At 38.1% G+C, this 22,781-nt stretch overlaps 2 protein-coding genes across 3 annotated transcripts; both read left to right on the plus strand.

Moving 5' to 3' along the window:
* Nucleotides 1–1,233: 1,233 nt before the first annotated feature.
* On the plus strand, nt 1,234–7,205 carry nkain5 (sodium/potassium transporting ATPase interacting 5; the record flags this gene model as incomplete). Its single annotated transcript, XM_079239806.1, has 6 exons — nt 1,234–1,287; nt 2,154–2,291; nt 3,889–3,969; nt 5,338–5,535; nt 6,892–6,952; nt 7,150–7,205. 6 exons carry the CDS (start codon nt 1,234–1,236, stop codon nt 7,203–7,205), a joined length of 588 nt encoding a protein of 195 aa, XP_079095932.1.
* Nucleotides 7,206–9,268: 2,063 nt separating this feature from the next.
* Nucleotides 9,269–20,643, plus strand: ythdf1 (YTH N6-methyladenosine RNA binding protein F1). 2 transcript variants are annotated; one of them, XM_079239072.1, is made up of 6 exons: nt 9,269–9,397; nt 9,920–9,947; nt 14,365–14,459; nt 14,567–16,213; nt 18,086–18,130; nt 19,278–20,643. In XM_079239072.1, exons 1-6 carry the CDS (start codon nt 9,356–9,358, stop codon nt 19,290–19,292), a joined length of 1,872 nt encoding a protein of 623 aa, XP_079095198.1. In that variant the 5' UTR covers nt 9,269–9,355; the 3' UTR covers nt 19,293–20,643. The 2 variants fall into 2 exon arrangements, with proteins under 2 accessions (XP_079095198.1, XP_079095199.1); XM_079239073.1 differs by having other exon boundaries at nt 9,302–9,584.
* Nucleotides 20,644–22,781: the final 2,138 nt, after the last annotated feature.

Raw genomic sequence — 22,781 nt, forward strand, 5'->3', positions numbered from 1 at the left:
CTCATCTGTTTAGCACGTGTGTATTACCAGGAAGGAAAGACGGAAGTTTAATTAGGACATCTTTTTTTGCTAGTAAGGTGAAGTTAAGAAGAAGCTAACCGCTCTTCATACAAGTCACCGGTTGCCGCATTTTAAATCATATAGAATATTTCTTTTTTTTAAAAAAAACTTTATTGGGAGCAATTTGACTATTTTGGGAAGCAGTGGAGACATGTCTCCAGCTTGACAGACACCAGTGGCAATGAGGGGAAACAAAGTCTCCCAGTTTTCTCAAGGCCAGTTTTGTTCTTCGGTTTGCTGCCCTCTTACCTACTGTGTTTACATGAGTTTTAATTCCTCTTTAATTCCAAATTAAAGTTAAATCTGCTTTAAAGAAATAAAAAATGACATGTAAACGCCTAGTTCCCAATATAAATGACAAATCCTAATTAAACTTAATTCCAAAGTAGCTGGTTCATTCTCATTTTATATCCAAATTAATTAATTGTTCTATCATGTATATGTTCATTCTGCTCTAAGTTATTTCCAGTAGTTCTGCACATGCGCGTTACCTTGTCACCATGCATTCCACACAATTTTCTGCCTCCTTTCTCCATTATTTTATCCTCCTTTTTTCTCCTCAGCTGCTGATAAAAGTGAAGTTGTATGCTCGTGTCGAGCTGATATTTCACATTTTTAATCAAAATAAAAGCAAAAATGTTTTTTATTACGTTGTTTTCTGTGATATAAATAAAAAGAAAAGAAGCAGGAAGGTTGTTGTTTTGTTTTTGTTTTTTATCTTCAGTAAGAACTCCACCGGTGCCCCCTGTCCAATCAGAACTGCAATCAACAGATCAGGATGATGTAAAGCTGAATAAACAGGATTTAAACCTTAATTTGAAATGACTGTTTCCATGTAAACTTAAATACAACACTTTAATTCTGATTAATTTCATTTGGAATAATTCATTCTGAATTAAATCATTCGGAATAATTAATTCCTTATTTAAAAACATCATGTAACCATAGCCACTGTGGCATCAATCACCCCTCATACACCAGCCTCCCCTCCCCCGTCTCTGTAGCGCTCGTGCGGAGGCAGCGTACTGTTTTGCATTGTAAGTTCCTTTTCACACGTCTGGCAATGGATGCAAAACTACAACTGTTCAGCCCTTGTGTTTGAGAACATTTAAAAAGTCACTTTTTCCCCTCACATCATCATCATCATCATCAGACCACGTAGAGGAGAGGAAGATGGGGTGCTGCTCGGGACGATGCGTGCTGATCCTTCTGTGTTGCCTACAGCTGGTAAGATGTCTTTCATCCTGATTCTCTGACATAAACACAACAAACCAGCCTGTTTCTGTCATTTGATAGTTTTAAATATCAGCTTTTGTGATTCTCTTGGTGTAACTTTCTCTGAGCTCTAAGTTTTGCTAAATAAAGTTTGCTCATTTAAAATTTAGTGTCTCAAATTTGCTTTAAATTGTTTCACTTGTAATCTTAAAACTTTAAGCGTATAGTCACAGTTCTCAGGGAATTTTAACTTAAGCACCAGATCAACATGTTTCTATATGTTATTTAAAAGATCCTCTGCATGCAATGCTATCAGTAAGTTCGGCATCAAATGAATCAAACTACAAAGGAAGTGAATAATTAGTTTGACTGTAATTTCGCTGACGTTTAAAGTAAGATTATAGAGAAGAAATTTTTTTTTTTTTTAAAAAGAAAAGAAAATCACTGGCTCTAGCTTCGTAAAGTAAATTATTTGTTGTGTTTTTTTTTATCTTTTACACTAATTTTATGCTCTTTTTAATTCTGGACTTTGGATTTAATGGTTATTAAACACGTTTTAACTCCTTATATTTAGAGATGCAACTAAATAGCAGTGGCAGGCAGCCCAACACCATCATCAACCAACACAATAAAGGGCTGAACCCACCATCATCCTCCTCCTCCTCCTTCGTTTCCCACCCTGCCCCCTTCATCTCGGACTTCAGTGGACATGTCGTTGAAACCCAAGCATGCTTTGTCTCCTGTGATTCAGTTGCCTTGACAACATTTACTCACACAAAAACTAAGATGATGGTGCAACACAAGGACATCATAACACAAACTGGTTGAATAAAGGTTTGTGTTTCTGCCTCTGAACTCTGCTTCTGTTGGTGCTGCAGATAACGGCGGTGGAGAGGCAGGTGTTTGACTTCCTCGGCTACCAGTGGGCTCCAATCATGATCAACTTCTTTCACATCATCATGGTAATCTTGGGCCTATTTGGAGCCATCCAGTACAGATCACAATACGTTATAATGGTAAAGAGCTGTTTTGTTTTTTTTTAAACTATTTGTTGTATTAAAATATTGTAAAATATCTTTTTACTCTCGTGCAAAATGTTATGAAAATCCACACCATGTGTTAAATGTACTTACAGCAACAGTCAACGTTCATCTGTCTTACATCCTTCCTAGACTGTGATTTCACTCCAGACAGCCTTATCTTGACTTTTGTCTCATCTCTTACTCTGTCCATTTTTCCTTCTCAAAATTTTCTTGCCTTTCTTTGCTGAATGAGTCACAATGCATGTTCAATACAGCCAGGAAAACTCTGCTGCAACGTCACGCGGCATCCCGGAAGAAGAAGTTGTATCGTGCAGTTTCTCAGCCTCTGGATGCAACAGCTTCAGAAATGCACATAATAGATGTCACTTTTCCTTCAAAAGGGTTGAGAATCTGGAAAGTTGGTTGGAAAGTTACGTAATGTGTCTTTAATGTGGACAACCATAACTCCAATGCCTTTTAAGGCCATAAACTGACTTTATGACCACATGTTGGCATAGGCAAACAGCTCAGTTGTGAACCTAAATGTTCACATAATTGTTTGTATACACTATCTACCAAAGTGTCCCACAAGGAGACATGTCAGAGGACTTAAACCAGTTAGAGATGCTGATTTATAGGCTGTTAACCAAACACAACCGTGGTGACCATAGAGGAATTTAGCATTAGGTCGATTTTGAGTTTGTGGTATGCAAGACCCCCAAACCGCTGATCCAAGCTATTGTGACAAGCATGTTTGACACTGTGGAGGAATGAAACATTGTAAAGATGCAGGTAATTTTGCATGCTGCGTTTTTTCTTTGAAATTTTCTGTAATTTTTGCAGCTGTCGACCCCACGTTACCTGCATTTTGTGGTAATTTCTGAGGATGTTGATAAATTAAATGAAATGAATGAATTAAATGAAAAATACTTTATTAATCCCCAAAGAGAAATTCAATAAAGGGAAATATAAATGATGCTTAAAACAAACTAACGAACAAAAAAAGCAACTCTGGCATGACTAACATGTACACGTGTAGTTAAGCTCTTTATACAAGGCTCCTGTTTGGTTGTATTCAGGAATTTCTAAATACAAAAAATAAGAAAACAGATTTCTGCTGGTTTAACAGACTGAGTTCTGGACCATCACAAGCTTATTAAATCACAACTAAAATATATATCTTGTAATCATTTAGTGATTTTTTTTCATCCTTTCTTGAAGTTTAATTTGATCACAAGGGGTACATATATGTTTGAAAATGTTCCCATCAATCCTTCTGAAAGGACAGGTAAAGTACTTTAATCATGATGTAGTTTTATTTAACATTATCAGTGTTGTCATATTTTCTAAAGGTAATTGTCATGTAAAGGTTTGATTGGGATGGATTTATGTATTAAATGTGTATTCACAATATTTCCCAATATTGTCTGAAATACTTGAAACATACTTGAAACACTCTTGTGGAAATATAAATATGTCTCATTTAAATTATCTTCAGACTCCTCAGATTCTTTGAGAGGAACTTCAGCTTCATAAGAAGGTCAGAATGGATGGTTCATTCATTTTCACCGCTGTGTTTTTGTGTTTTCAGTATCTGCTGTGGATGTTGTTGTGGGTTAGCTGGAATGTCTTTGTGAGCTGTCTCTACCTGGATTTCGGAGGGCTTTCAAAGGTAAGACCCACAGTCACGTTAAGTGTCTGATAATTAGAGAGCCCTGCAGCCACATCCCTAAAACACAGTGTTTAACTCTGGCAGTGTCACATGCTCCTTACAGGACTCGCCACCAATAAGGCACAATAAAATACCTTTGAAGTTTGTACCTGCTAAGTTGCAGAATATTTAGTCTCATGAAGCAGGTTCTGTCCCTACTGGAGATGATGATGATGATAATAATGATAATGATGAGAAATTTGTATACATGTTATTCTTTTCTCAGTTAGAAAACAGCCTTTTTTAAATTTTGTATTAGTTCCCTGAAAAGAGAAATAATCTTAGAAAAAAATTTTTTTTAAAAAGTTTCTGGTTTTAGTCTCTGCAGAAGCTTTTCTGTGTGGAGTTAATGTGTTCTCCGTGTGCACATTAGGTTCTCTAGGTTCCTGCCACAGTCCAGTTTAACTCCTGATTCTGATGGACGATAGGCTCAGGTGTGATTGTTTGGCTCATGAACTGGCAACTCATTGACACTACTCATATCTTTATAATGTAAAGTTTTTAATTAATCACAACCACAATGTTTTTTATAAGCAATCTGTCTCAGTCCTTAAATTTTCTGTGATCTATCCATAGATATAGTCTCAAGTCTCTTTTCTAGTGATACATTTTTTTATTTTCTTCATTTTCATAGAGTGACAACTTTGGTCCAGGAGAGGAAAAAGGGACACAAAGCCAGCATGATGTTAAAAAATCAACACAAGATGTTTCTTTGGCAATTAATTACATTTATATTGCACTGCTTTCCATGTTGTTGTTGTTTGACAGTTTATTTCTAACATGGTCATGCAGAAGCAAAACAAGGCTGTACATTACAAAACAACACAAAGCACAATGCACAGCCATGCTTAAAAAAGAAAAAAATTACATGTATATATATATATATATATATATATATATATATATATATATATATATATATATATATATATATATAGTAACACACCAATAAATGGTTTTTCAATTTTCTTAACAATAGATAATGATAAAAAGAGAGAAATAAAAACTCATTATTAATCAACAGAGAAGCTGCCATATGTCCCAAGTCATTCAGTTCATAGATGGATAATTTCCCACATTTTAACTCAGTTCTGTGATAATTTCCACAAATTAAATTCCACATACATATAATTATATACATACTCACATTTACATGTACATAAATGTATTCACATACATACATGTACATAAATATATATATATATATATATATATATATATATATATATATATATATATATATATATATATATATATATATATATATATATGCACACATAAAACACAGACATACATACATCATGTTAACTGCTAGTTTTGTCCCTGCAGGACAGTGATATCCTCTCCCTGGGGGTGTCATCACATCGCTCCTGGTGGAAGGACAACGGGCCAGGATGTCAGAGTGAGAGGCTTCCCTCTGCTGGGTGGCAGAACCAGCAAAACCCGGAGCTCACCACAGTTCTGAGCTGCTGGCTTGAATACCAGTACATAGAAATAATGCACTGTGGTGTCCAGCTCCTCATATCAGTGAGTCTTTCATTGTATGCACCATGTCATTTAACAGATGAAAATACTGGCAGACGTGAGTCAATGATATTTTTACACATTAAGGAAAAAAAATCAATCTTGTTTTAATAATGGATATAGACATACGTACAGGAATGTCTGTTGCTTAGCAACAGCATATTGTAAAAAAAAAAAAAAAAATACTCCTTCAACATCTAAGAATAATATTACATTGTAACACTAGTTTGTGTGTAATTGAGCTTTGCAGTCTCATTTTTAATTGCTGTTTTATGAACAACGTAAATTACTGAGACACAGGATGTCGTCGTGTTTTGAAGCAAACAAAGGTGTTAAAGCAGCATTGGTTTTTTGTATTTCTTTGTGCACACATGCACACAATTAGAACTTTTTGCAATTGTGCAACATATTTGTCTCTGTAACAACAGAAAGACAATATACACAGATAAGTAGATCCTCAGGAAACACTTTAACCTTGAAGATTGAACCACAATAAAGGCTCATTTATGATCGACGCAGGGGACCAATTTGCATAAGGATGGACAGTTTCATCCGTCTCCTGTATTAATTATGGGCCCAGTTTGGCCTGTTTTCAAGACTCTTAGCCAGGGGTGTCCAAAGTCGGCCCTTGAGGGCCGCTGATCTGCAGGTTTTCCATGTATCCCTGCTCCAACACAACTAGCTTCCATTAAATGGATCCAACAACCAATGAAGTTCTGCACAATGACTGATTGGTTAAGAGTCAAGTGTGTTGGAGCAGGGATACATGGAAAATCTGCAGGATTGTTGTCCTCGGAAGACCGGAGCTGGCCACCCCTGATCTTAGCTGTCCATCACTTAACATGGAAAACGGAGCAATACTACCATAAAACGTTGGGTTTTGTTGAGTTGTATAGCTGGCATGGAACCAGCGACGGGAACAAACCAGAGAAGAAGAAGAAAAGATGACGCAGAAACAGCCAAATAAAAAACACCCAAATGAAAATGAGAAGAAGTTGAGAACAACAGCAAAAAACTTGGTGGTTTAATTATTTTACTTCCTCTGTTTTTCTTGTTTTTCTTTTTCTTTTTCTTTTTTTGACAGTTATAAACAACTTTATAACGAAGCAGTATCGCTACCAACCAGTGCAAAAACACTGACGTGAATTCTGAACTCGTCCCTGTAGATGTTTTTTTAATCTTGAAATTCTTCATAATTCTTCATCTTAAACACATAACGAAACTTGAACACTTAACACCAACAACAGACTTTCTGATGTTGTGCCTGTGATGAGAATGAAGTTTGGTAAATAAAATAACACTAGAACTTTACAGCTTGAGATTAGTTTATTAATAGGTTTTTTGTGTTCACTTTCACAGCTCCTGGGATTAGTTTATGCCTGCTACGTTGTCAGCACGTTTTCAGATGAAGAAGAGAGCTGTAAGTGTCCTCTGATCCACACATTTTATTAATTGCACACATTTAGTTAATTTTCCATTCACTATCTGACAAAATCATAAAACTGTATGATATGTTTTTCCATGTGTTGTATCACGCCACTTTCATGGTATTGTCTATTTACATTTTTTGGCTGATACGTGAGACATCTGTTAATAATGTCATTTCCCTTTTTATAGTTAATTTCATTGGTGAATATCATCATCCATCAAAACCTTTTCAGTTGCACTTTTAGTGTAATTGTGGTAGGTAAATCATGAAAAAAAAGCATTCATATGCAGCCATGTTAACTGTTTCACCGTCTCTTATAAAGAGTTTTCTGTGTTGTTTTTTAGATTATAAATAACCACCAAGAGAAGGTGTCTGAAAGAAGCTGAAAGAGACTGAAGCTAAAGATCAAACTTGGAGAACTCCTGGCCATTTCATTACTTCTGGGTTGATTAAAAGACAGAGTTTACAAATGCTGAACTCCTGTTCTTTGTTATTGTTGTTTTTGTCTGTCATTTTTTTGTAAACAATTATAATTGCATATGCACACTAATGTTAAGACATCAGATAGATAATTAAGGTCAAAAGTGTAAATGAATAGCTTTACAGATCGAGACGTGAATATTTCTTTCTTGGAATTTTCAGGGATTACGTATCTATTTTATTCTCATTTTTCTTTTCTTTGTCTTTATTTTAAAAATATTTTATAAAATGTTTTGTGTCATTTCAAATAGTAAATGTAACATAAACATGTATGATGTGTGATATTGAGTGAAATAAAGTACTTCTTTTAGTGTATTTGAGTGTTATCAGTTCGAATAATTGAGTTATTTTAGTGTTGTGCCAGATTTGTGATCTGATAGAAATACAACATGCATATTATTATGACACAGTCAAATTTAGCTGAACTAAATTGTATTACAGTAGGCATGAAGGGAAATTAATTTTTATGGGGAATATATATACAGTACCAGACAAAAATTTTAAAGTATTGTCTCGTTAGACTTAATCCTCCAAGCATGACCAGTTTGGCAGTGGCTTACTGATAATCTGGGTAAGCATATCCTTCGAAGGTCCCACAGGCCACCATGTGCCAGCCAGAGGTACTCTCAATGCCATTATTTACCAGGAAGAGATCCTTTGACCCACTGTCAGACCATGCTGCTGCAGTGGGACATGAGATATTTCTGATGCATGACAATGCTTCACATGGCTGGAGTGAGTTAGCAGTTCCTGCATGATGAACTCATTGATGCTATGAACTCATTGATGAACTCATTGGCCTTCTTGTTAACTAGACCCAAATCCAACCATGCACCTCTGAGACATCATGTTTTGTTCCATCTACTGCTGACTTGTTGCACCCCAAACTGATTGATGCTGTGATCCTGGTCTGAGAGGAGATCCATCAGAACACCTGTCGTCTCATCAGGAGCATTCCCAGACATCATAGGTAATCTATACAGGTATGTGGAGGCCACACATTCTACTGAATCTCATTTTAAATGGCATTGATAAATCTCTCAATAGAAGTTGGTTCAGACTGTGATCTGATCTTTTCACATTCATTCATTCATTCATTCATTGGCTACACTGCATAGTTCAATTCAGGGTCTCCATAAAGCTGGAGCCTATCCCAGTAATTAGCAGAAAAGTGGCAGGGTACACCCTGGACAGGTCGTCAATCGATTACAGGGTCCTTTCCATTTCATTATGTCTCCTGTCTCAGCAGGTGTCCCTGGCCAGGAGTAGCAGTTCCTGTAGTCTGTTGTCTTTCTGTCCTCTTCCCCCCACACAGCAGAGGCAGATGGCTGCCTGTCCTTGAGCCAGGTTCTGCCAGAAGTTTCCTTCCTGTTAAAAGGGAGGTTTTTTTTCCTTCCCACTGTCGCCAGTGTACTTGCTCAGGATGGGAGATTAAGTTGGACCTTCCAACTCAATCTGTTGGTTTCCTTATATAGGCTATTATGAATTGGCTTTCATTATGTTGTTTTTTTCTGTCTGTAAAGCGTCTTGAGATGGCATTGCCGTGATATGACGCTATATAAATAAAGTTGGTTAGAATTTAATTGAATTAATCTCAGAATTGTGAGATTAAAGTAAAAATTCACAGATTTTTTATTATTATTATTCAGTGGCCTCTTCCGTAAAGACATGTTTTTTTTTTAAGTGTTTTCGTTACTTTTTGAGCAGTATAAGTAATGTAAACACCGGTCACTGGATTCACCAAGCTGCTGCTAGGTAGCAACGGACTCATGTTTTACGTCGTGACGTCACTTCCGCTCCTCAGACCCCGGATGAAGCTGCCATTGTGGGCAAGTGAGAAGCAGGGCTGCTAAGGCTGGTAGGGTGTTAATTTAGGTTGTGGGAGTCGGAGCGGACTAAAGCCCCGCTGGATTCATGCGGACACGACAGCACGAAGAGCCAGCAGGGCCACGACAAGTAAGCTGAGTGGAGATTCAGGCTATCCGCTGCTGCTAACTGTGTTTAAATCGCCAGCAGAGCAGAGGGCTGCTAGCCTCTCCATATAGCGGGGTTTGAAGCTCACACGCTGCACGTCTTATTGGGGCTCCGGTCTGACACAACACCTGCTGGATGAATGATGTCTACCGCTAGTATCGACCCTCAGGTAAGAAGCGAGGGGAAATTCCCAGTGCAATTCTGCGGGAAAGTGAAAGAAGCTGTGGGAGAGCATCCCACTGTGGGGACGATGGCAGCCAGCAAAGTGAGAGGAAAGCTGGAAATATTTTCTAATCAAGGCCTGGGTCACATCTTTCTGTACTTATGAGTGTCAAAATGCAACTTCCCGCTTTTGCTGCATGCTTTAATGTGTAACAATGTGTTATATTCATAGAAAATGTTTGCATAGATTTGATAAGATAAAAAAAATGTGATGCTGTGAAAAGCAGGCGTGACTCAAACAAGCTCTCTTTGTTTTCTCCTTTTTTAAATGTCACTGTGAAGACATCGAAAGGACAGGATGCAAGCAAAGGTAAGAGATGAATCCTTCATGTGTCTTTCAGATGTTACTGTAAACAAAATGTCTGAAAACAAGATGCACATGCTATTTAAACCGAATGAAACAGCCACCTGCAATAATTGTTGTTTAGAGCAGTGTTTTTCAACCTTTTTTTGAGCCATGGCACTTTTTTTCTTTTTTTTTTTCTTTCTTTTTTTTTTTTTTTTTTACTGAAAACTCACAAGGCACACCACAAACCAAAATGGTTTTTTTTAAGCCCATATTATTAATATAAAATCATCTTGTCAAAGTGTCTTGAATAGAAATAAGATAAACACAAGAAAAAGAAATTTTATTATATTTTACATGGGCCTCTTTGGATGAACACAGAGCTGCTTTTTAGACCAATTAGGTGAAATTGGATCATTTCTCGTCACACCTGATGATCTCTCATGGCACACTAATGTGCCACGGCATAGTGGTTGAAAAACACTGGTTTAGAGAGAAGTACCTATGAAGTGATGGCATCTTTGCATCCTTAGTGTCATCCCTACTTGTTTGTAACTTGTACACAGCTTTTCAAGTGAATAAAAGACTCATTATGAAGAGCCAAGTCATAAAAGTTGCATTTATATAAAATATCACAACTCCACTAAACAGCCTGTCCTAAATCTTAATGAATACAACAGCTTGTTTGTCTATAGCCATGAAAAGATTATGGACCCCCTGGGGACATACACACATGCATAAAGGGCCCAACAGTTGTTACACATTCATCTTGTAGAGGAACTTCAACCAGATACTGGAGCTAATCTGGTGCTTGTGCCAAATCAGATCTATCACAGCTTTAGAGCCTCAACAGAACAAAGATTCAACACAGAGCAGATTATTGTGTTACTGTAAAATCGGTTCCAACATCAGCTGCGTTTAGTGTTAAACTCACTTTTTCTGTAGATGACCACAGGGCAGGGTTGGTCTTTTTCAGTGTTAATGGTGATTTTACAGCATCCTGCTGCATTCATGTGTCTTAAATATTACAGACATAAATTAATTTGTTAATTTGAATGGGACAGTGCATATAACTGAATGTACAATATTTCTGTGAATGTACCAGATTTAGCAGGTTGCTAATCTCCATCCGTAGTCTCATAAAGGAAACATAACATCATTGATAACTGAAGTGTGGTAACAGAAAAGAGGAAAATAGGAAAAAAAATAGGAAAACAGAAATATTTAAAGGGCTGTCCAAAACAAAAGGTTACATAAATACACACAAATATATACACATACATATACAAATAAAAACACATATACATGTACAGATGTACATATATCCACATAGACACATACTGACAAAGAAAAGATAGGAAATACTTATTTTCTTAATATCTGTGATTAAAATGTGGAACTAAATCAGTGTTTTACAATGTTGAGTGCAGATCAGCCATGCTTTGAGCTGTTGAAGTATTTGTGGAGCTTATTGTGACTTTAATAGATAAAACATTTTGTGCAAATCAGGATCCTTAGAACAGAATTTTGAACCAGATCGCCTCTGGAGGCTGACCTGCTGCTGCTGCTGCTTATGCTGTTTTGATTTGTGATTCATTCATTCAGGGGTGGTGAGGCTGCTTAGTTTACAGATTTATAAATAAGGCAAACATTTTTCAATAACTTGAAGTTATCAAAACTTAAAATGTTGCGTTTAGCTAAAATTAGACAGATGTGATACAGCTGTGGCTTCCTATCAAATACTTTGATGTTTTTTTTTTTTTTTATTGGAGCTGTTAAATGGCTTAAAATAAAGTGACACCAGCTAACAACAAGGTTGTGAAACACCATTCAGTGTGTGTGATAAGATCAGGCAGTAGAGGTGAGATTTTCCTGCATTAGTTGTAATAAAAAGTCTAATATGTTTAAAATTTTCTCGATTGGTCCCGCGATGGACTGGCAACCTGTCCAGGGTGTACCATGCCTCTCGCCCAGTTATTGCTGGGTTAGGCTGTAGCCTCTGCACGACTCTAAACTGGACTAGGTGGTTCAGAAAATGACTGACTAAATTTTACTATTTGGGTAACTTTTTTTTTTTTTTTTTTTTTTTTTTTTTTAAATGTGTTTCTAAATGTGAGAGTGGAGTCCAGAATCACACCTATTCATTATGTAACATTAAAGCAGTTACCTGCAGAGTAAATGGCTTCCTGGGGATTTCTTCAGCTTCATGTCCATGGTGAATATTATTTTTTAATTGTTCACCTTAAAAACAGCTGAGATGTTACGCTAATGCTTTATGTTTTAGGATGGGTCCTGTTTTTAGGCCTGTCACTTTATGCAATTAATAAATATGCAATTCTTGGATATGTTCAAACCCACACAGACACACTAAACACCAGAAACTCTCAGTGCATGGCGACAAGCAGAGCATCTTCCTGGAAGTTGTTAGCTGTGTGTGTGTGTGTCTCCTCCTCAGCACATTTGTTGTAACTGTCAGGTGTATTTTGGCATCAAGCTCCTCCAGAAGATCTCTACTGTTGGACTTTTTTTGTGTGATTTTTGGATCCAGATGAGCTTTCTCTACTAATTCTATGGTGTCTGAGCCAAATGAAGAAAAGCAAGATAAGTGTTTGTGTGAAGTCACCTGAACTGGCAGGGTTCAATTCCTTCCCAGAAAGTCAGCGACAGCTAAGAGAGGAACAGGACCACTAACGTTGCCCAAGAAATTAAGAAATGCTTCCTGAAGTATGGAACGAAAGAATGGGAAAAGATGCTTCTGTTGTTGGTAGAGCACTACAAACAAAACGGAGCCTTTCAGACTCATTCGCTTCGAATGTTTGAGCTGCAGTCGGTCCAGAAGGGAACAAAATATCAGTCGGTGTCAACAAAACTACTAGAGAAACTGCCACATATTAAAAGTGAAAATAATAATAATAATAGTAAGAATAAGAAAGGGATGTTTATGGTGCTAATTTGAACAGGTTGAACAGATGGTTTATGTACAGAAACCACAGCTCTCCATGCAGCTGACAGGTTTGAATCGTCGCCTGGAGCTTTTTGCTGCATGTCTCCCCCGCTCCCTGACGCAACTCTTCTGCCTCAAGCCAAAAAAAATAACATCATTAAGAAAGACTTTTTCCTTGTGAACTATTGAAATTTTTTCCTGGTAAAAATGAGGCTTTTTTTATGTAAAACAGAAAATAGGGGGAAAATTTAAGGAGATCAAAAGAAAAATCTTTCAATTTTTTTCTTTTTTTCTTTTTTTCTTTTTTCCTACGTCCATATTAATTTTTAATTCTTGTCCGTCGTCGCTGTGGCATTTTTCCACCTGGGTGCAGTACAACACGACTTTACCCTGCTTTGTTTTTCATTACATACAGTGTTGTTTCACTGCGTCGAGTATCAGCTGTTTATCTTTACAGCATGTGTGTGGCTGCAGCGACAAACACACAACTTTGTGTGTGTTACATACATAATAATTTAGTTTACACTTTTATTGAAAGCAACTTAAATAGTCTGGTTCCTCCCCGACACTTCGGGCCGTGGTCGCGCTTCTTTAACTAGCACTCAGTTGATCCTTGATGGCATGACCACAGGTTGCAGATTCACATGTGCATGCCCACAAAAGTGTTCATCTTTCCACCTACTTCCTACTAAATATTATAGATTTTTATCTGTTAAGTCTCTCTGCAGGAATATCCAATAACGATTGTGTGTGTGCGTCTTAATTTTTTTAAATTTGCATATCGTTATTACTCCACTTTAGATATCTTGTTGTACTGTAATACTGTATTAGTTTTTATGTTTTTGCAAAAACTGTGTTTTTAGCAGCTCAGACACGCTCTTTTCTCCTTTATTTTTCTTTTCTCCTTTTTTTTCTTATTTTCTTTTCTATCTAATTTTCTTTTCCCCTGTCAGGTCTAGCGCTGCCATATAAAGTCCCATGATGATTTAGAAAAAAAATAAAATTAAAATATTCAGAATATGAAGGGCAGACATGTACATGACATGTCTCCATTGACAGAGCAAATCTGTCTGGCAAAAATATGGTACACAGATTGCCGAACTGTATGCTGTGATGCTGGACAGGTTTAAGAGAAAAAAAAGCAACTTAAAACTGAAGACTAGATGACCCCAGAGCAGTTATTTCCCTGCATTTGCAGCTGTTTTTTTTAGTTCAGAGGAGTTTGAGAATAGCGTCTCGATGGTATAATCGAAATGTTTAATGGTCTGTTCATATCTTTACCTGACTGTATGGGAAATGGTGTTATTCACTGCATTATTCTCAGCGTGTTCAGAGTTCATGTGAAACAAACGATGCCATCAGACTTCTGTATTGTATTGACAACTTGAATCCTTGTAGACATTTTATGCTCCAAACTAAACTTAATTCCAGTTGCTTAGCTGGAAGTTGATGTAAACTGTGATGTGCAGCTTTGACAACAGTCTGATTTTATTGCAGCATTTCCAGTTTCCGTGCAGAATGGTTCCCTCCACCAGAAGGACACGGTGCACGATAACGACTTTGAGCCCTATCTCACCAACCAGTCCAGTCAGGTAGGAAAGAAAGCATTTAGCATTTTATTAAAGCCTTGTTTGTTTGTTTATTTAATCGCTGGAATTTACCACCTTAAAAATAATCTTAATTTTGCTTCTTTTTATAGAATAACAGCTATCAGTCCATGACGGACCCTTACCTGTCCAGTTACTATGCCCCCTCAATTGGATTTCCTTATCCTCTCAATGAGGCTCCTTGGTCTACAGGAGGTGATCCACCAATTCCCTACCTGACACCTTATGCCCCACTCAGTAATGGAGACCATCACTTCATGCCTGACACTGTCTTTGGGCAGCCGGGTGGGCTCAGCAGCAGCATTTACCCTCACAGGTTTAACTTTTTCCCAGAGAATCCGGCGTTCTCGGCCTGGGGGACCAGCGGTTCTCAGGGCCAGCAGACTCAAAGCTCGGCCTATGGGGGCAGCTACAGCTACCCGCCCAGCTCTCTAGGAGGCACGCTAGTCCCTGATGGCCAGACAGGTTTCCATAGTGACACCCTGAGTAAGGCACCAGGCATGAACAGCTTAGAACAGGGCATGCTCGGCCTAAAAATAGGTGGGGATGTGACAGGAAGCGGCTCAGGTGTGAAGAGTGCAGGCTCTGTGATAGGCGGCGGAGGTGGTGCAGCTGTTGCCCCGGGCAACGGTGGCACACCAGTTGGAATGCCCCCTCAGAAACCCACATCGTGGGCTGCTATCGCTAGTAAGCCTGCCAAGCTGCAGCAGCAAAAGACAAAGAATAAACCCATCACTCCAATGATTGGAGGAGCTCTGCCACCTCCTCCAATTAAACACAGCATGGACATTGATGCGTGGGATAACAAAGGGACTGCCACCAAGATGGCCCCCACCTTGGCTCACCACCACCACCACCACCACCACCACCACCAACAGCACCCATCCCAGCTTCACTCCCATGCCCCCAGTCTTATACCTCCCCTCCAGCAGTCCATACAGTCCGCCCAGTCCCTTGTGCAGCAGATGACCATGCAGGGTCCTCCTCCGCCGCTTCCACACTCGTACCAGAACCACAACTCTGCTCCAGCTCCTCAGACAAGATGGGTGGCACCACGGAGTCGCAACTTTTGCTACGGTGGTGGAAGTTTGGACAGTAGCGGCTCCTCCAGTGGTGGCGGTGTGTGTAATGACGGTGTGGGAGGAGGGGGTCTTCTTCCAGAGCCGGGGTCAGAGTCGCATCCAGTGCTGGAGAAGCTGCGAGCCGCCCACAGCTACAACCCCAAGGAGTTCGACTGGAACCTGAAAAACGGCCGAGTGTTCATCATCAAGAGCTACTCCGAGGACGACATCCACCGCTCCATCAAATACTCCATCTGGTGCAGCACAGAGCACGGCAACAAGCGTTTGGACTCAGCCTTCAGAGCGATGAACTCTAAAGGTCCTGTGTACTTGTTGTTCAGCGTCAACGGCAGCGGGCATTTCTGCGGCGTTGCCGAGATGCGCTCGCCCGTGGACTACAGCACCAGCGCTGGTGTCTGGGCGCAGGACAAGTGGAAGGGCAAGTTTGATGTGAACTGGTTGTTTGTTAAGGACGTGCCTAATAGCCAGCTGCGCCACATTCGCTTGGAAAACAACGACAACAAGCCTGTCACCAACTCGCGCGACACTCAAGAGGTTCCCCTGGAAAAGGCGAAGCAGGTGCTCAAGATCATCGCCCAGTACAAACACACTACCTCCATCTTCGACGACTTCTCCCACTACGAGAAGAAGCAGGAGGAGGAGGAGGTTGTGAAAAAGGTAAGACTAAACACTTTTTAATATTAGAATGAAGGTGACTTATTGGATCAGTGTAAATTAGACTCACATAATTTGTTTATAAAATCATTACAGCTTCGATTCAATTCAGCTTTATTTGTATAGCGCCACTTCACAACAATGTTGTCACAGGGCACTTTACATACATTACTCTTCAAGCCAATTCATACATAGCCTATAATAGAAACCAAGTGATTGCATCGAGTCATGACTTGGATCCAATCCCCCATCCTGAGCATGCACGCGGCGACAGTGGGAAGGAAAAAACTCCCTTTTAACAAGAAGAAAACCTCCGGCAGAACCCAGCTCAGGGAGGGCAGCCATCTGCCTCGACTGGTTCGGCTGGAGAGGACGGGAAAGACAGATCAACATGTACAACTGCACTTATTCAGGAAGACCTGCGGAAAAAAGGGGAAATAAGTTAGAAATTACAATATTGGCATATATTTATACATTACTACACAAAAGAAATAGAGCAAGGTACATCTCAGTGCATCAGGTAACGTCCCCATTGCTACATAAGTAATGGGTGGCTAGACTACCCATAACTATAAGAGCAACGAACATAACCTGGATAGTTGGGTCCCGTACATGGAGACTCCAACTCAGGAGATGCTCATCCCCATGGCGACATAACTAATGGATGTCTAGACTACCCCTAACTCTAACAGTCTTCAGTGTTTATCTTTTCCTTTTACATTTATAAAAACCTGCTTCTCTGGTTAACACGGATGCATCTACATTTATAGCAACATTAATGAATATATGTGGTCTGTTAACATAACCTAGTGTGTGATTTTTCTCTCTGACTTCTATAAAAGCTGCTCCAAGCCCGTCGCTAGTAGCACCTCGCTGCTTGAGATCATAGCTGAGAGTAGGAACGTAGCTTGTTTAGTGTTGTATTTAGTTCTCATACTATAACATCAATTATAAATTTACTTATGTCACATTATTTTCCAGTATTTTGTAATTTAGATTTATGGAACTATAACCTTAAACATAATGAAGCTTAAAACAAAAAAGTATTCTTGACTTAGAAACCATCTCTTCCAGTGTTATCATGATGCTGCGAAGCAGCCAATCAGGAGGACTTAATCTCAGCCTGTGATTGGTTGGAATTGTGGCACATTTTTAGCAGAGTTGAGTGTGTTGAGAGAACTAACCAGACGGTTTTGCAGAAAGACGAGATGAATAAAACTGAGGGAACGTTTAAGCAACGTACATCTGCACACACGTGGAAACTCGTGTTGTTTGCACAGAATTTTTTTTTTTTAAATCAGATTTTTCTTTCCACACAAATGTTTTCTGCTCAAATTGTAACGGATGGGCTTAAAAAAAATCATCTGTTGTGTTAATAGTGAGACAACAGCATGCTGCAGAAGCAAGATGTGCATCGCCATGGGTTACTAATGTCCACATAACGTTTCATTAAGCCCCCAAACGAAGCGTCTCTGGTTAGTCGCAAGAGATCAGAGTCTTTTAGCAGACCACTTGGTTCTTTCATATTTTGTGGATTTTCGGTGGGGAATGTGTAGAATGAGTTACTCATCTCATTCCGTCGTGTTAGTAATGTGGCCGCGGCTCAGTAACACCTGACCAGATGTTCTGAGTAGAAAACATGAAATGTTCATTTAAAGGTAAAATGTTGAAATACCCACCCAGTGTTTTCAGAAGGGTTTGGGTTCTTTTTCCTACAAAACTCAAAAATTGTATCCTCTTAGTTGGTTTGTATTTTTATTTTCTTGCTTTTGTTTTTTTCCCATATCATGAAATAAAAACGATAGAATGATTACATGGTTTTCTATTCGAGGATTTTTCCTGTCATTTCTAATGGGTTTCCTGTTTTGTGCACAGAGCTACGAACCTGCTTCGATACAGAGTCGATCCAGAATGGATCAGGTAAAGTTTTATGCAATCTTTATCTGAGCTGTTTAGTTTCAGTGCGAATGTGTTGAGTTTTTTGTTTCTTCCCTCCTCTCTCTGATGTGTATTATGATGTTTTTTTTGCACTTATTACGCACTTAACTTTTCTGTGTGTCTAACTTCATTTACATGCATTTACTAGATAATTTTTTACATGCATTTACTAGATAATTTTTTACATGCATCTACTAGATAAATTTTTACATACATCTACTAGATAATTTTTTACATGCATTTACTAGATAATTTTTTACATGCATCTACTAGATAAATTTTTACATGCATCTACTAGATAAATTTTTACATGCATTTACTAGATAAATTTTTACATGCATCTACTAGATACATTTTTACATGCATTTACTAGATAATTTTTTACATGCATTTACTAGATAAATTTTTACATGCATCTACTAGATAAATTTTTACATGCATCTACTAGATAAATTTTTACATGCATCTACTAGATAAATTTTTACATGCATCTACTAGATAAATTTTTACATGCATTTACTAGATAAATTTTTACATGCATTTACTAGATAAATTTTTACATGCATCTACTAGATAAATTTTTACATGCATCTACTAGATAAATTTTTACATGCATCTACTAGATAAATTTTTACATGCATCTACTAGATAAATTTTTACATGCATCTACTAGATAAATTTTTACATGCATCTACTAGATAAATTTTTACATGCATTTACTAGATACATTTTTACATGCATTTACTAGATACATTTTTACATGCATTTACTAGATACATTTTTACATGCATCTACTAGATAAATTTTTACATGCATCTACTGGATAAATTTAGCTCTAGAATTATTGTAAAGAATGTCACAAAGTGATGTAACTGTTGGCCACCAGGGCTCTCACACACCAGTCCTCCAGCAGGTTTTCATCGTTTCACTGGTCCTGAATCTAATCAAATGGATCAAACGGTTTCTTTTTTAGCTGCTATGATGACCCATTAATTCAGTCAGGCGTGTTGGAGCAGGGAAACGATGACTATTGAGGCCATTGAGGACTGGAGTTTGAGCCCCCTGGCTGTAAACCATTGCTGTGGTCCAGTCTTGTCATTTCTTGATATGTTTTTTTTTTCTGTTTCAGGATCGTCAGAAGTGAGCTGTACCAAACGGCCTGTAATGGTTTAACACTTGTGTTTGGACGGACATACTGAAGTTTAAATTAAAATAAAAAAAATTTTAAAAAAACACAAGGACACACAAGAATTTGAAAAAAATATTTTTTCTATTTCATTTTGTCCACTTTGGCCCGTGTCAAACTGCTGGCGCCACGTCGCTCCAGGTTCCCCCAGACTTTGAAATGCGTGCAGGGATGAAGCGAGTCCATCATTTGACTTGTTTTGAAAACATCCAATGTTTTTTTTTTTTTTTTTATTCTGATCTGTTTTTTTCTCGCCTTATAAATCTCTATTGCTGCCCTGAAACTTTAAAATGATCAGCTAAATATAAATATCTGCACGTCTGTTTGGAAAATCTCTCGACAACATGCTGCTGATATTCAGTGACTGTTCACTTTGTGGTTTGTGTGTTGAAGAAATGTTAAGTGCTTGTATTGGTTAATCTTAATGAGTGAACAATACTGACAAACGTCTGCTATCTGTGTGGCAAGTTGTGTTTCGTATCATCAGAAGACAAGAAAATGACTTCTATTTTCATCTGAGGAGAGTTTTAACGTTGGGGGTTGGTGTGCATAGACATGATTGTGCAAGGTTTTGGTATTAGAAAGCAGAAATGTTATTAAAAAAAAAAAAAAAAAAAAAACTTTTAGAAAACTTCAACATTGCTTCCATCTGATTTAAATTTAACAAAATGTTGAGAGAAATGTCAGGTTTTTCTCTCTGAATTGGAGCCTTAACATTCCTTTTCAGCAGTAGTAAATGCTACAGTATTTGCTTTCCCAGCAGCGCTGTACCTCTGAAATTTCAGCAAGACGTTCAGGAAACAGCAGACAAGCTTCCTGTCTGATTTAAAGGAGGGAAATCCAGATGTGCTGCGTGAGAGCTGCTTTCTTTCCTCTGTTCTCACAGTCTCTTCCTCTGCTACTTGCAGGGTCTCTGGAAATTATGTAGCATGTTCTGCTTTAAAGATTTAAGCCAGACGCCACCTTTTCTCTTTCCGTTTTTTTTTTTTTTCTTCTAATAGCATTATAATCTTGACATTTTCATAGTTTGCATAGAGATAACATTTCCACTTCACCCTCAGAAAATGTAAGCTTTAATGTGCTGACATTTCTAACTCGGATCGCCTCAAAATGTTCAGCTGTAGCATTATATTTAACTGATTTGTTGTCAAGTGTATGAAAACTCAGAGATTAGCCTATATGGTATATGTTTGTGACTTTCTTTTTAAACTGCTTGCTGTATTGTGTGTGTATGCAAGAGTGACCGAAAAGGAGGAGTACGACTGTGGCGCAATCAGAGTTATATAATGGTATCGGAATATAGAAAATTTATGCCAAAAAAAAAAAAAGTTTTAAGTCACCCTTGGATTAAATATCTATTGTATCAGAGGTCACTATCACATTCTTAGATTTGATCATGTTCATTAAAGAAATACTTATCTGTTGTTTGTGGTTTTTTTCTTATGAGCAGAGGTTTCTGTCAGGTTTTGGTTTTTATTCCAAAACACCCACTAATGCTCATTAAGTTGCCAATAAACTAGTTCAGTGATAAAGCATTGTAGGTGCATATATCTGTGTAAACAGCAGGTTGTCTTGAGCTACGCTTCAGCTCCTTTATTACCCCAAAAGAGGAAAAAAAAAAAGGTTTTGTAAAAATGACCATCTTTATTCTTCAGCACAATCTGAATCCTCTCAGACAAACTTTCATTTATCGTCTTCAGGAGTGATTCTCCAGGCTTCTGTTTTGTTAAAATAATCCCACCTGTGTTGCCTCAGCCTCGCCTTTTTGTTTTCCTTCTTTAGGAACGACTTCATCACAGCCATGGAGACCATTTCTGATGTTTTAATGGAGGAGAAAACTTCCAGATGTGCAAGTTGAGGCTTTAATGAACACTAGCTGGCTTATAGATGCATCTCCGAGATTCTAGAGGTCCTAGAGCATATTGTGTATATATATATATATATATATAGATATATTTATATATACACATATACATACATATGACATGACCTTCAGATACTTGTCTTTTGGGTTGTTTTTTTTTTTTGCCTTCAACTTCTTTTTTTCCACCCATCCAGTTTGTTGACCATTTAAAAGGACTGTGTCTTGAGGTAAAAGGTTCTGGACCTTGTCGGTGAAAAATGCTGTCTTGCATCTGTCTAACTTAGCTCTTTTTTGCTTTGTAATGTGATGGGGTCAAAATGCTTAAAACAACCTGTTTAAAACTGCTTCATCCCATTACTATATTCTTTTTTTTTTTCTTTTTTTTAAAACTTTTTTTAAAAAAAGTTTGAATCATAAAAGTATGTTGTATGTGTATGATTTAAATGAAAGAAACAAAAACATTTTAACACTGGACAGAAAATATCCAAAGAAAATACTCATGAACTCAAGTATCACCCAGTATTTATGAGAATATTTTCTTCCCAAGACATGGATCCAAGATTCTCTGATCTATTTTTTCTTGTCTTATCTTTATTTTTCTTTAACTTCTTATTTATTCATTTCTTATTTATCTATTGCTCTTATTCCTTTCGCTGCCTCTGCTATACTTTTCTGAGTACAGGTGTTATAAGTATCTTTGTCCATGCAGTGAATAGAAGCCCTTGCTAATTTGCATATTGCTGCTTGTTGCACCCATAAACACAAACCCACAGACTTCCACCACATGCTGACATTAAACAACTTTCCTGCAGAGAGCATTTATTTGCTTTTATTTCTAGTGACACAAGACGTGAAAAAGGCTGCAGCCTGGTCTGATTTTGGTCATGAACGATGTGAAAACAAGCGTTCTTTGTTCCGGTGAGCGCATGCAGGTGTTCCGTCTCTCTGCGGGTGTTTTCATCTCTCCATCTCCGTTAAATGACGCACAAAGCGGCGCGTGATCCCTCTCTTGGCATTCACCGCGTGCCTTAATTGTATTGCTGATAAATCAAGGTCCGCCGTGAACACGAGGAGCGGCAATCCTGTCATTTCAGAGGAAACTTGGCGCTTCTGACCATCGCAGGGTGAAACAACACACAGTTTAATATTCATGAAATTATGCCCTCAGTTTTACATAACCAGCGAGACTAATAAATGAGACATCAAATCGCGCCTACATGAACCTCTGAATGATTTTTTTTTGTTGTTGCTGAAGCTTTGCCTGAACACCGCAGAAAACTGCCGCATCTGGATTCACGCTTCTCAGAGAAAACATCTGGCTCTTTCTGTTGTCAAAAACACACGGATGAGGAGGCGAAGCAGGCCAAACAATCCCATCGGTATGCGTGGAGGCAGGCGGTCAGGCCCCCCTCATCATGATGATGATGATGATGAAGATGATGATGATGTCCAGTCTTGCTTCGAGTCGAGACGAATCAGTCCAAACCTCACTTCAAGATTTAGAAACCAAACCAGGAAATCATCAGTTTTTTAGGCATAAAAACCACGATCCCGTCCCAATCTGTGTCTGTTATGTCCCGGTC

This window comes from Telmatherina bonti (genome assembly GCF_933228915.1).
Source record: "Telmatherina bonti genome assembly, chromosome: 4".
Classification (NCBI taxonomy): domain Eukaryota; kingdom Metazoa; phylum Chordata; class Actinopteri; order Atheriniformes; family Telmatherinidae; genus Telmatherina; species Telmatherina bonti.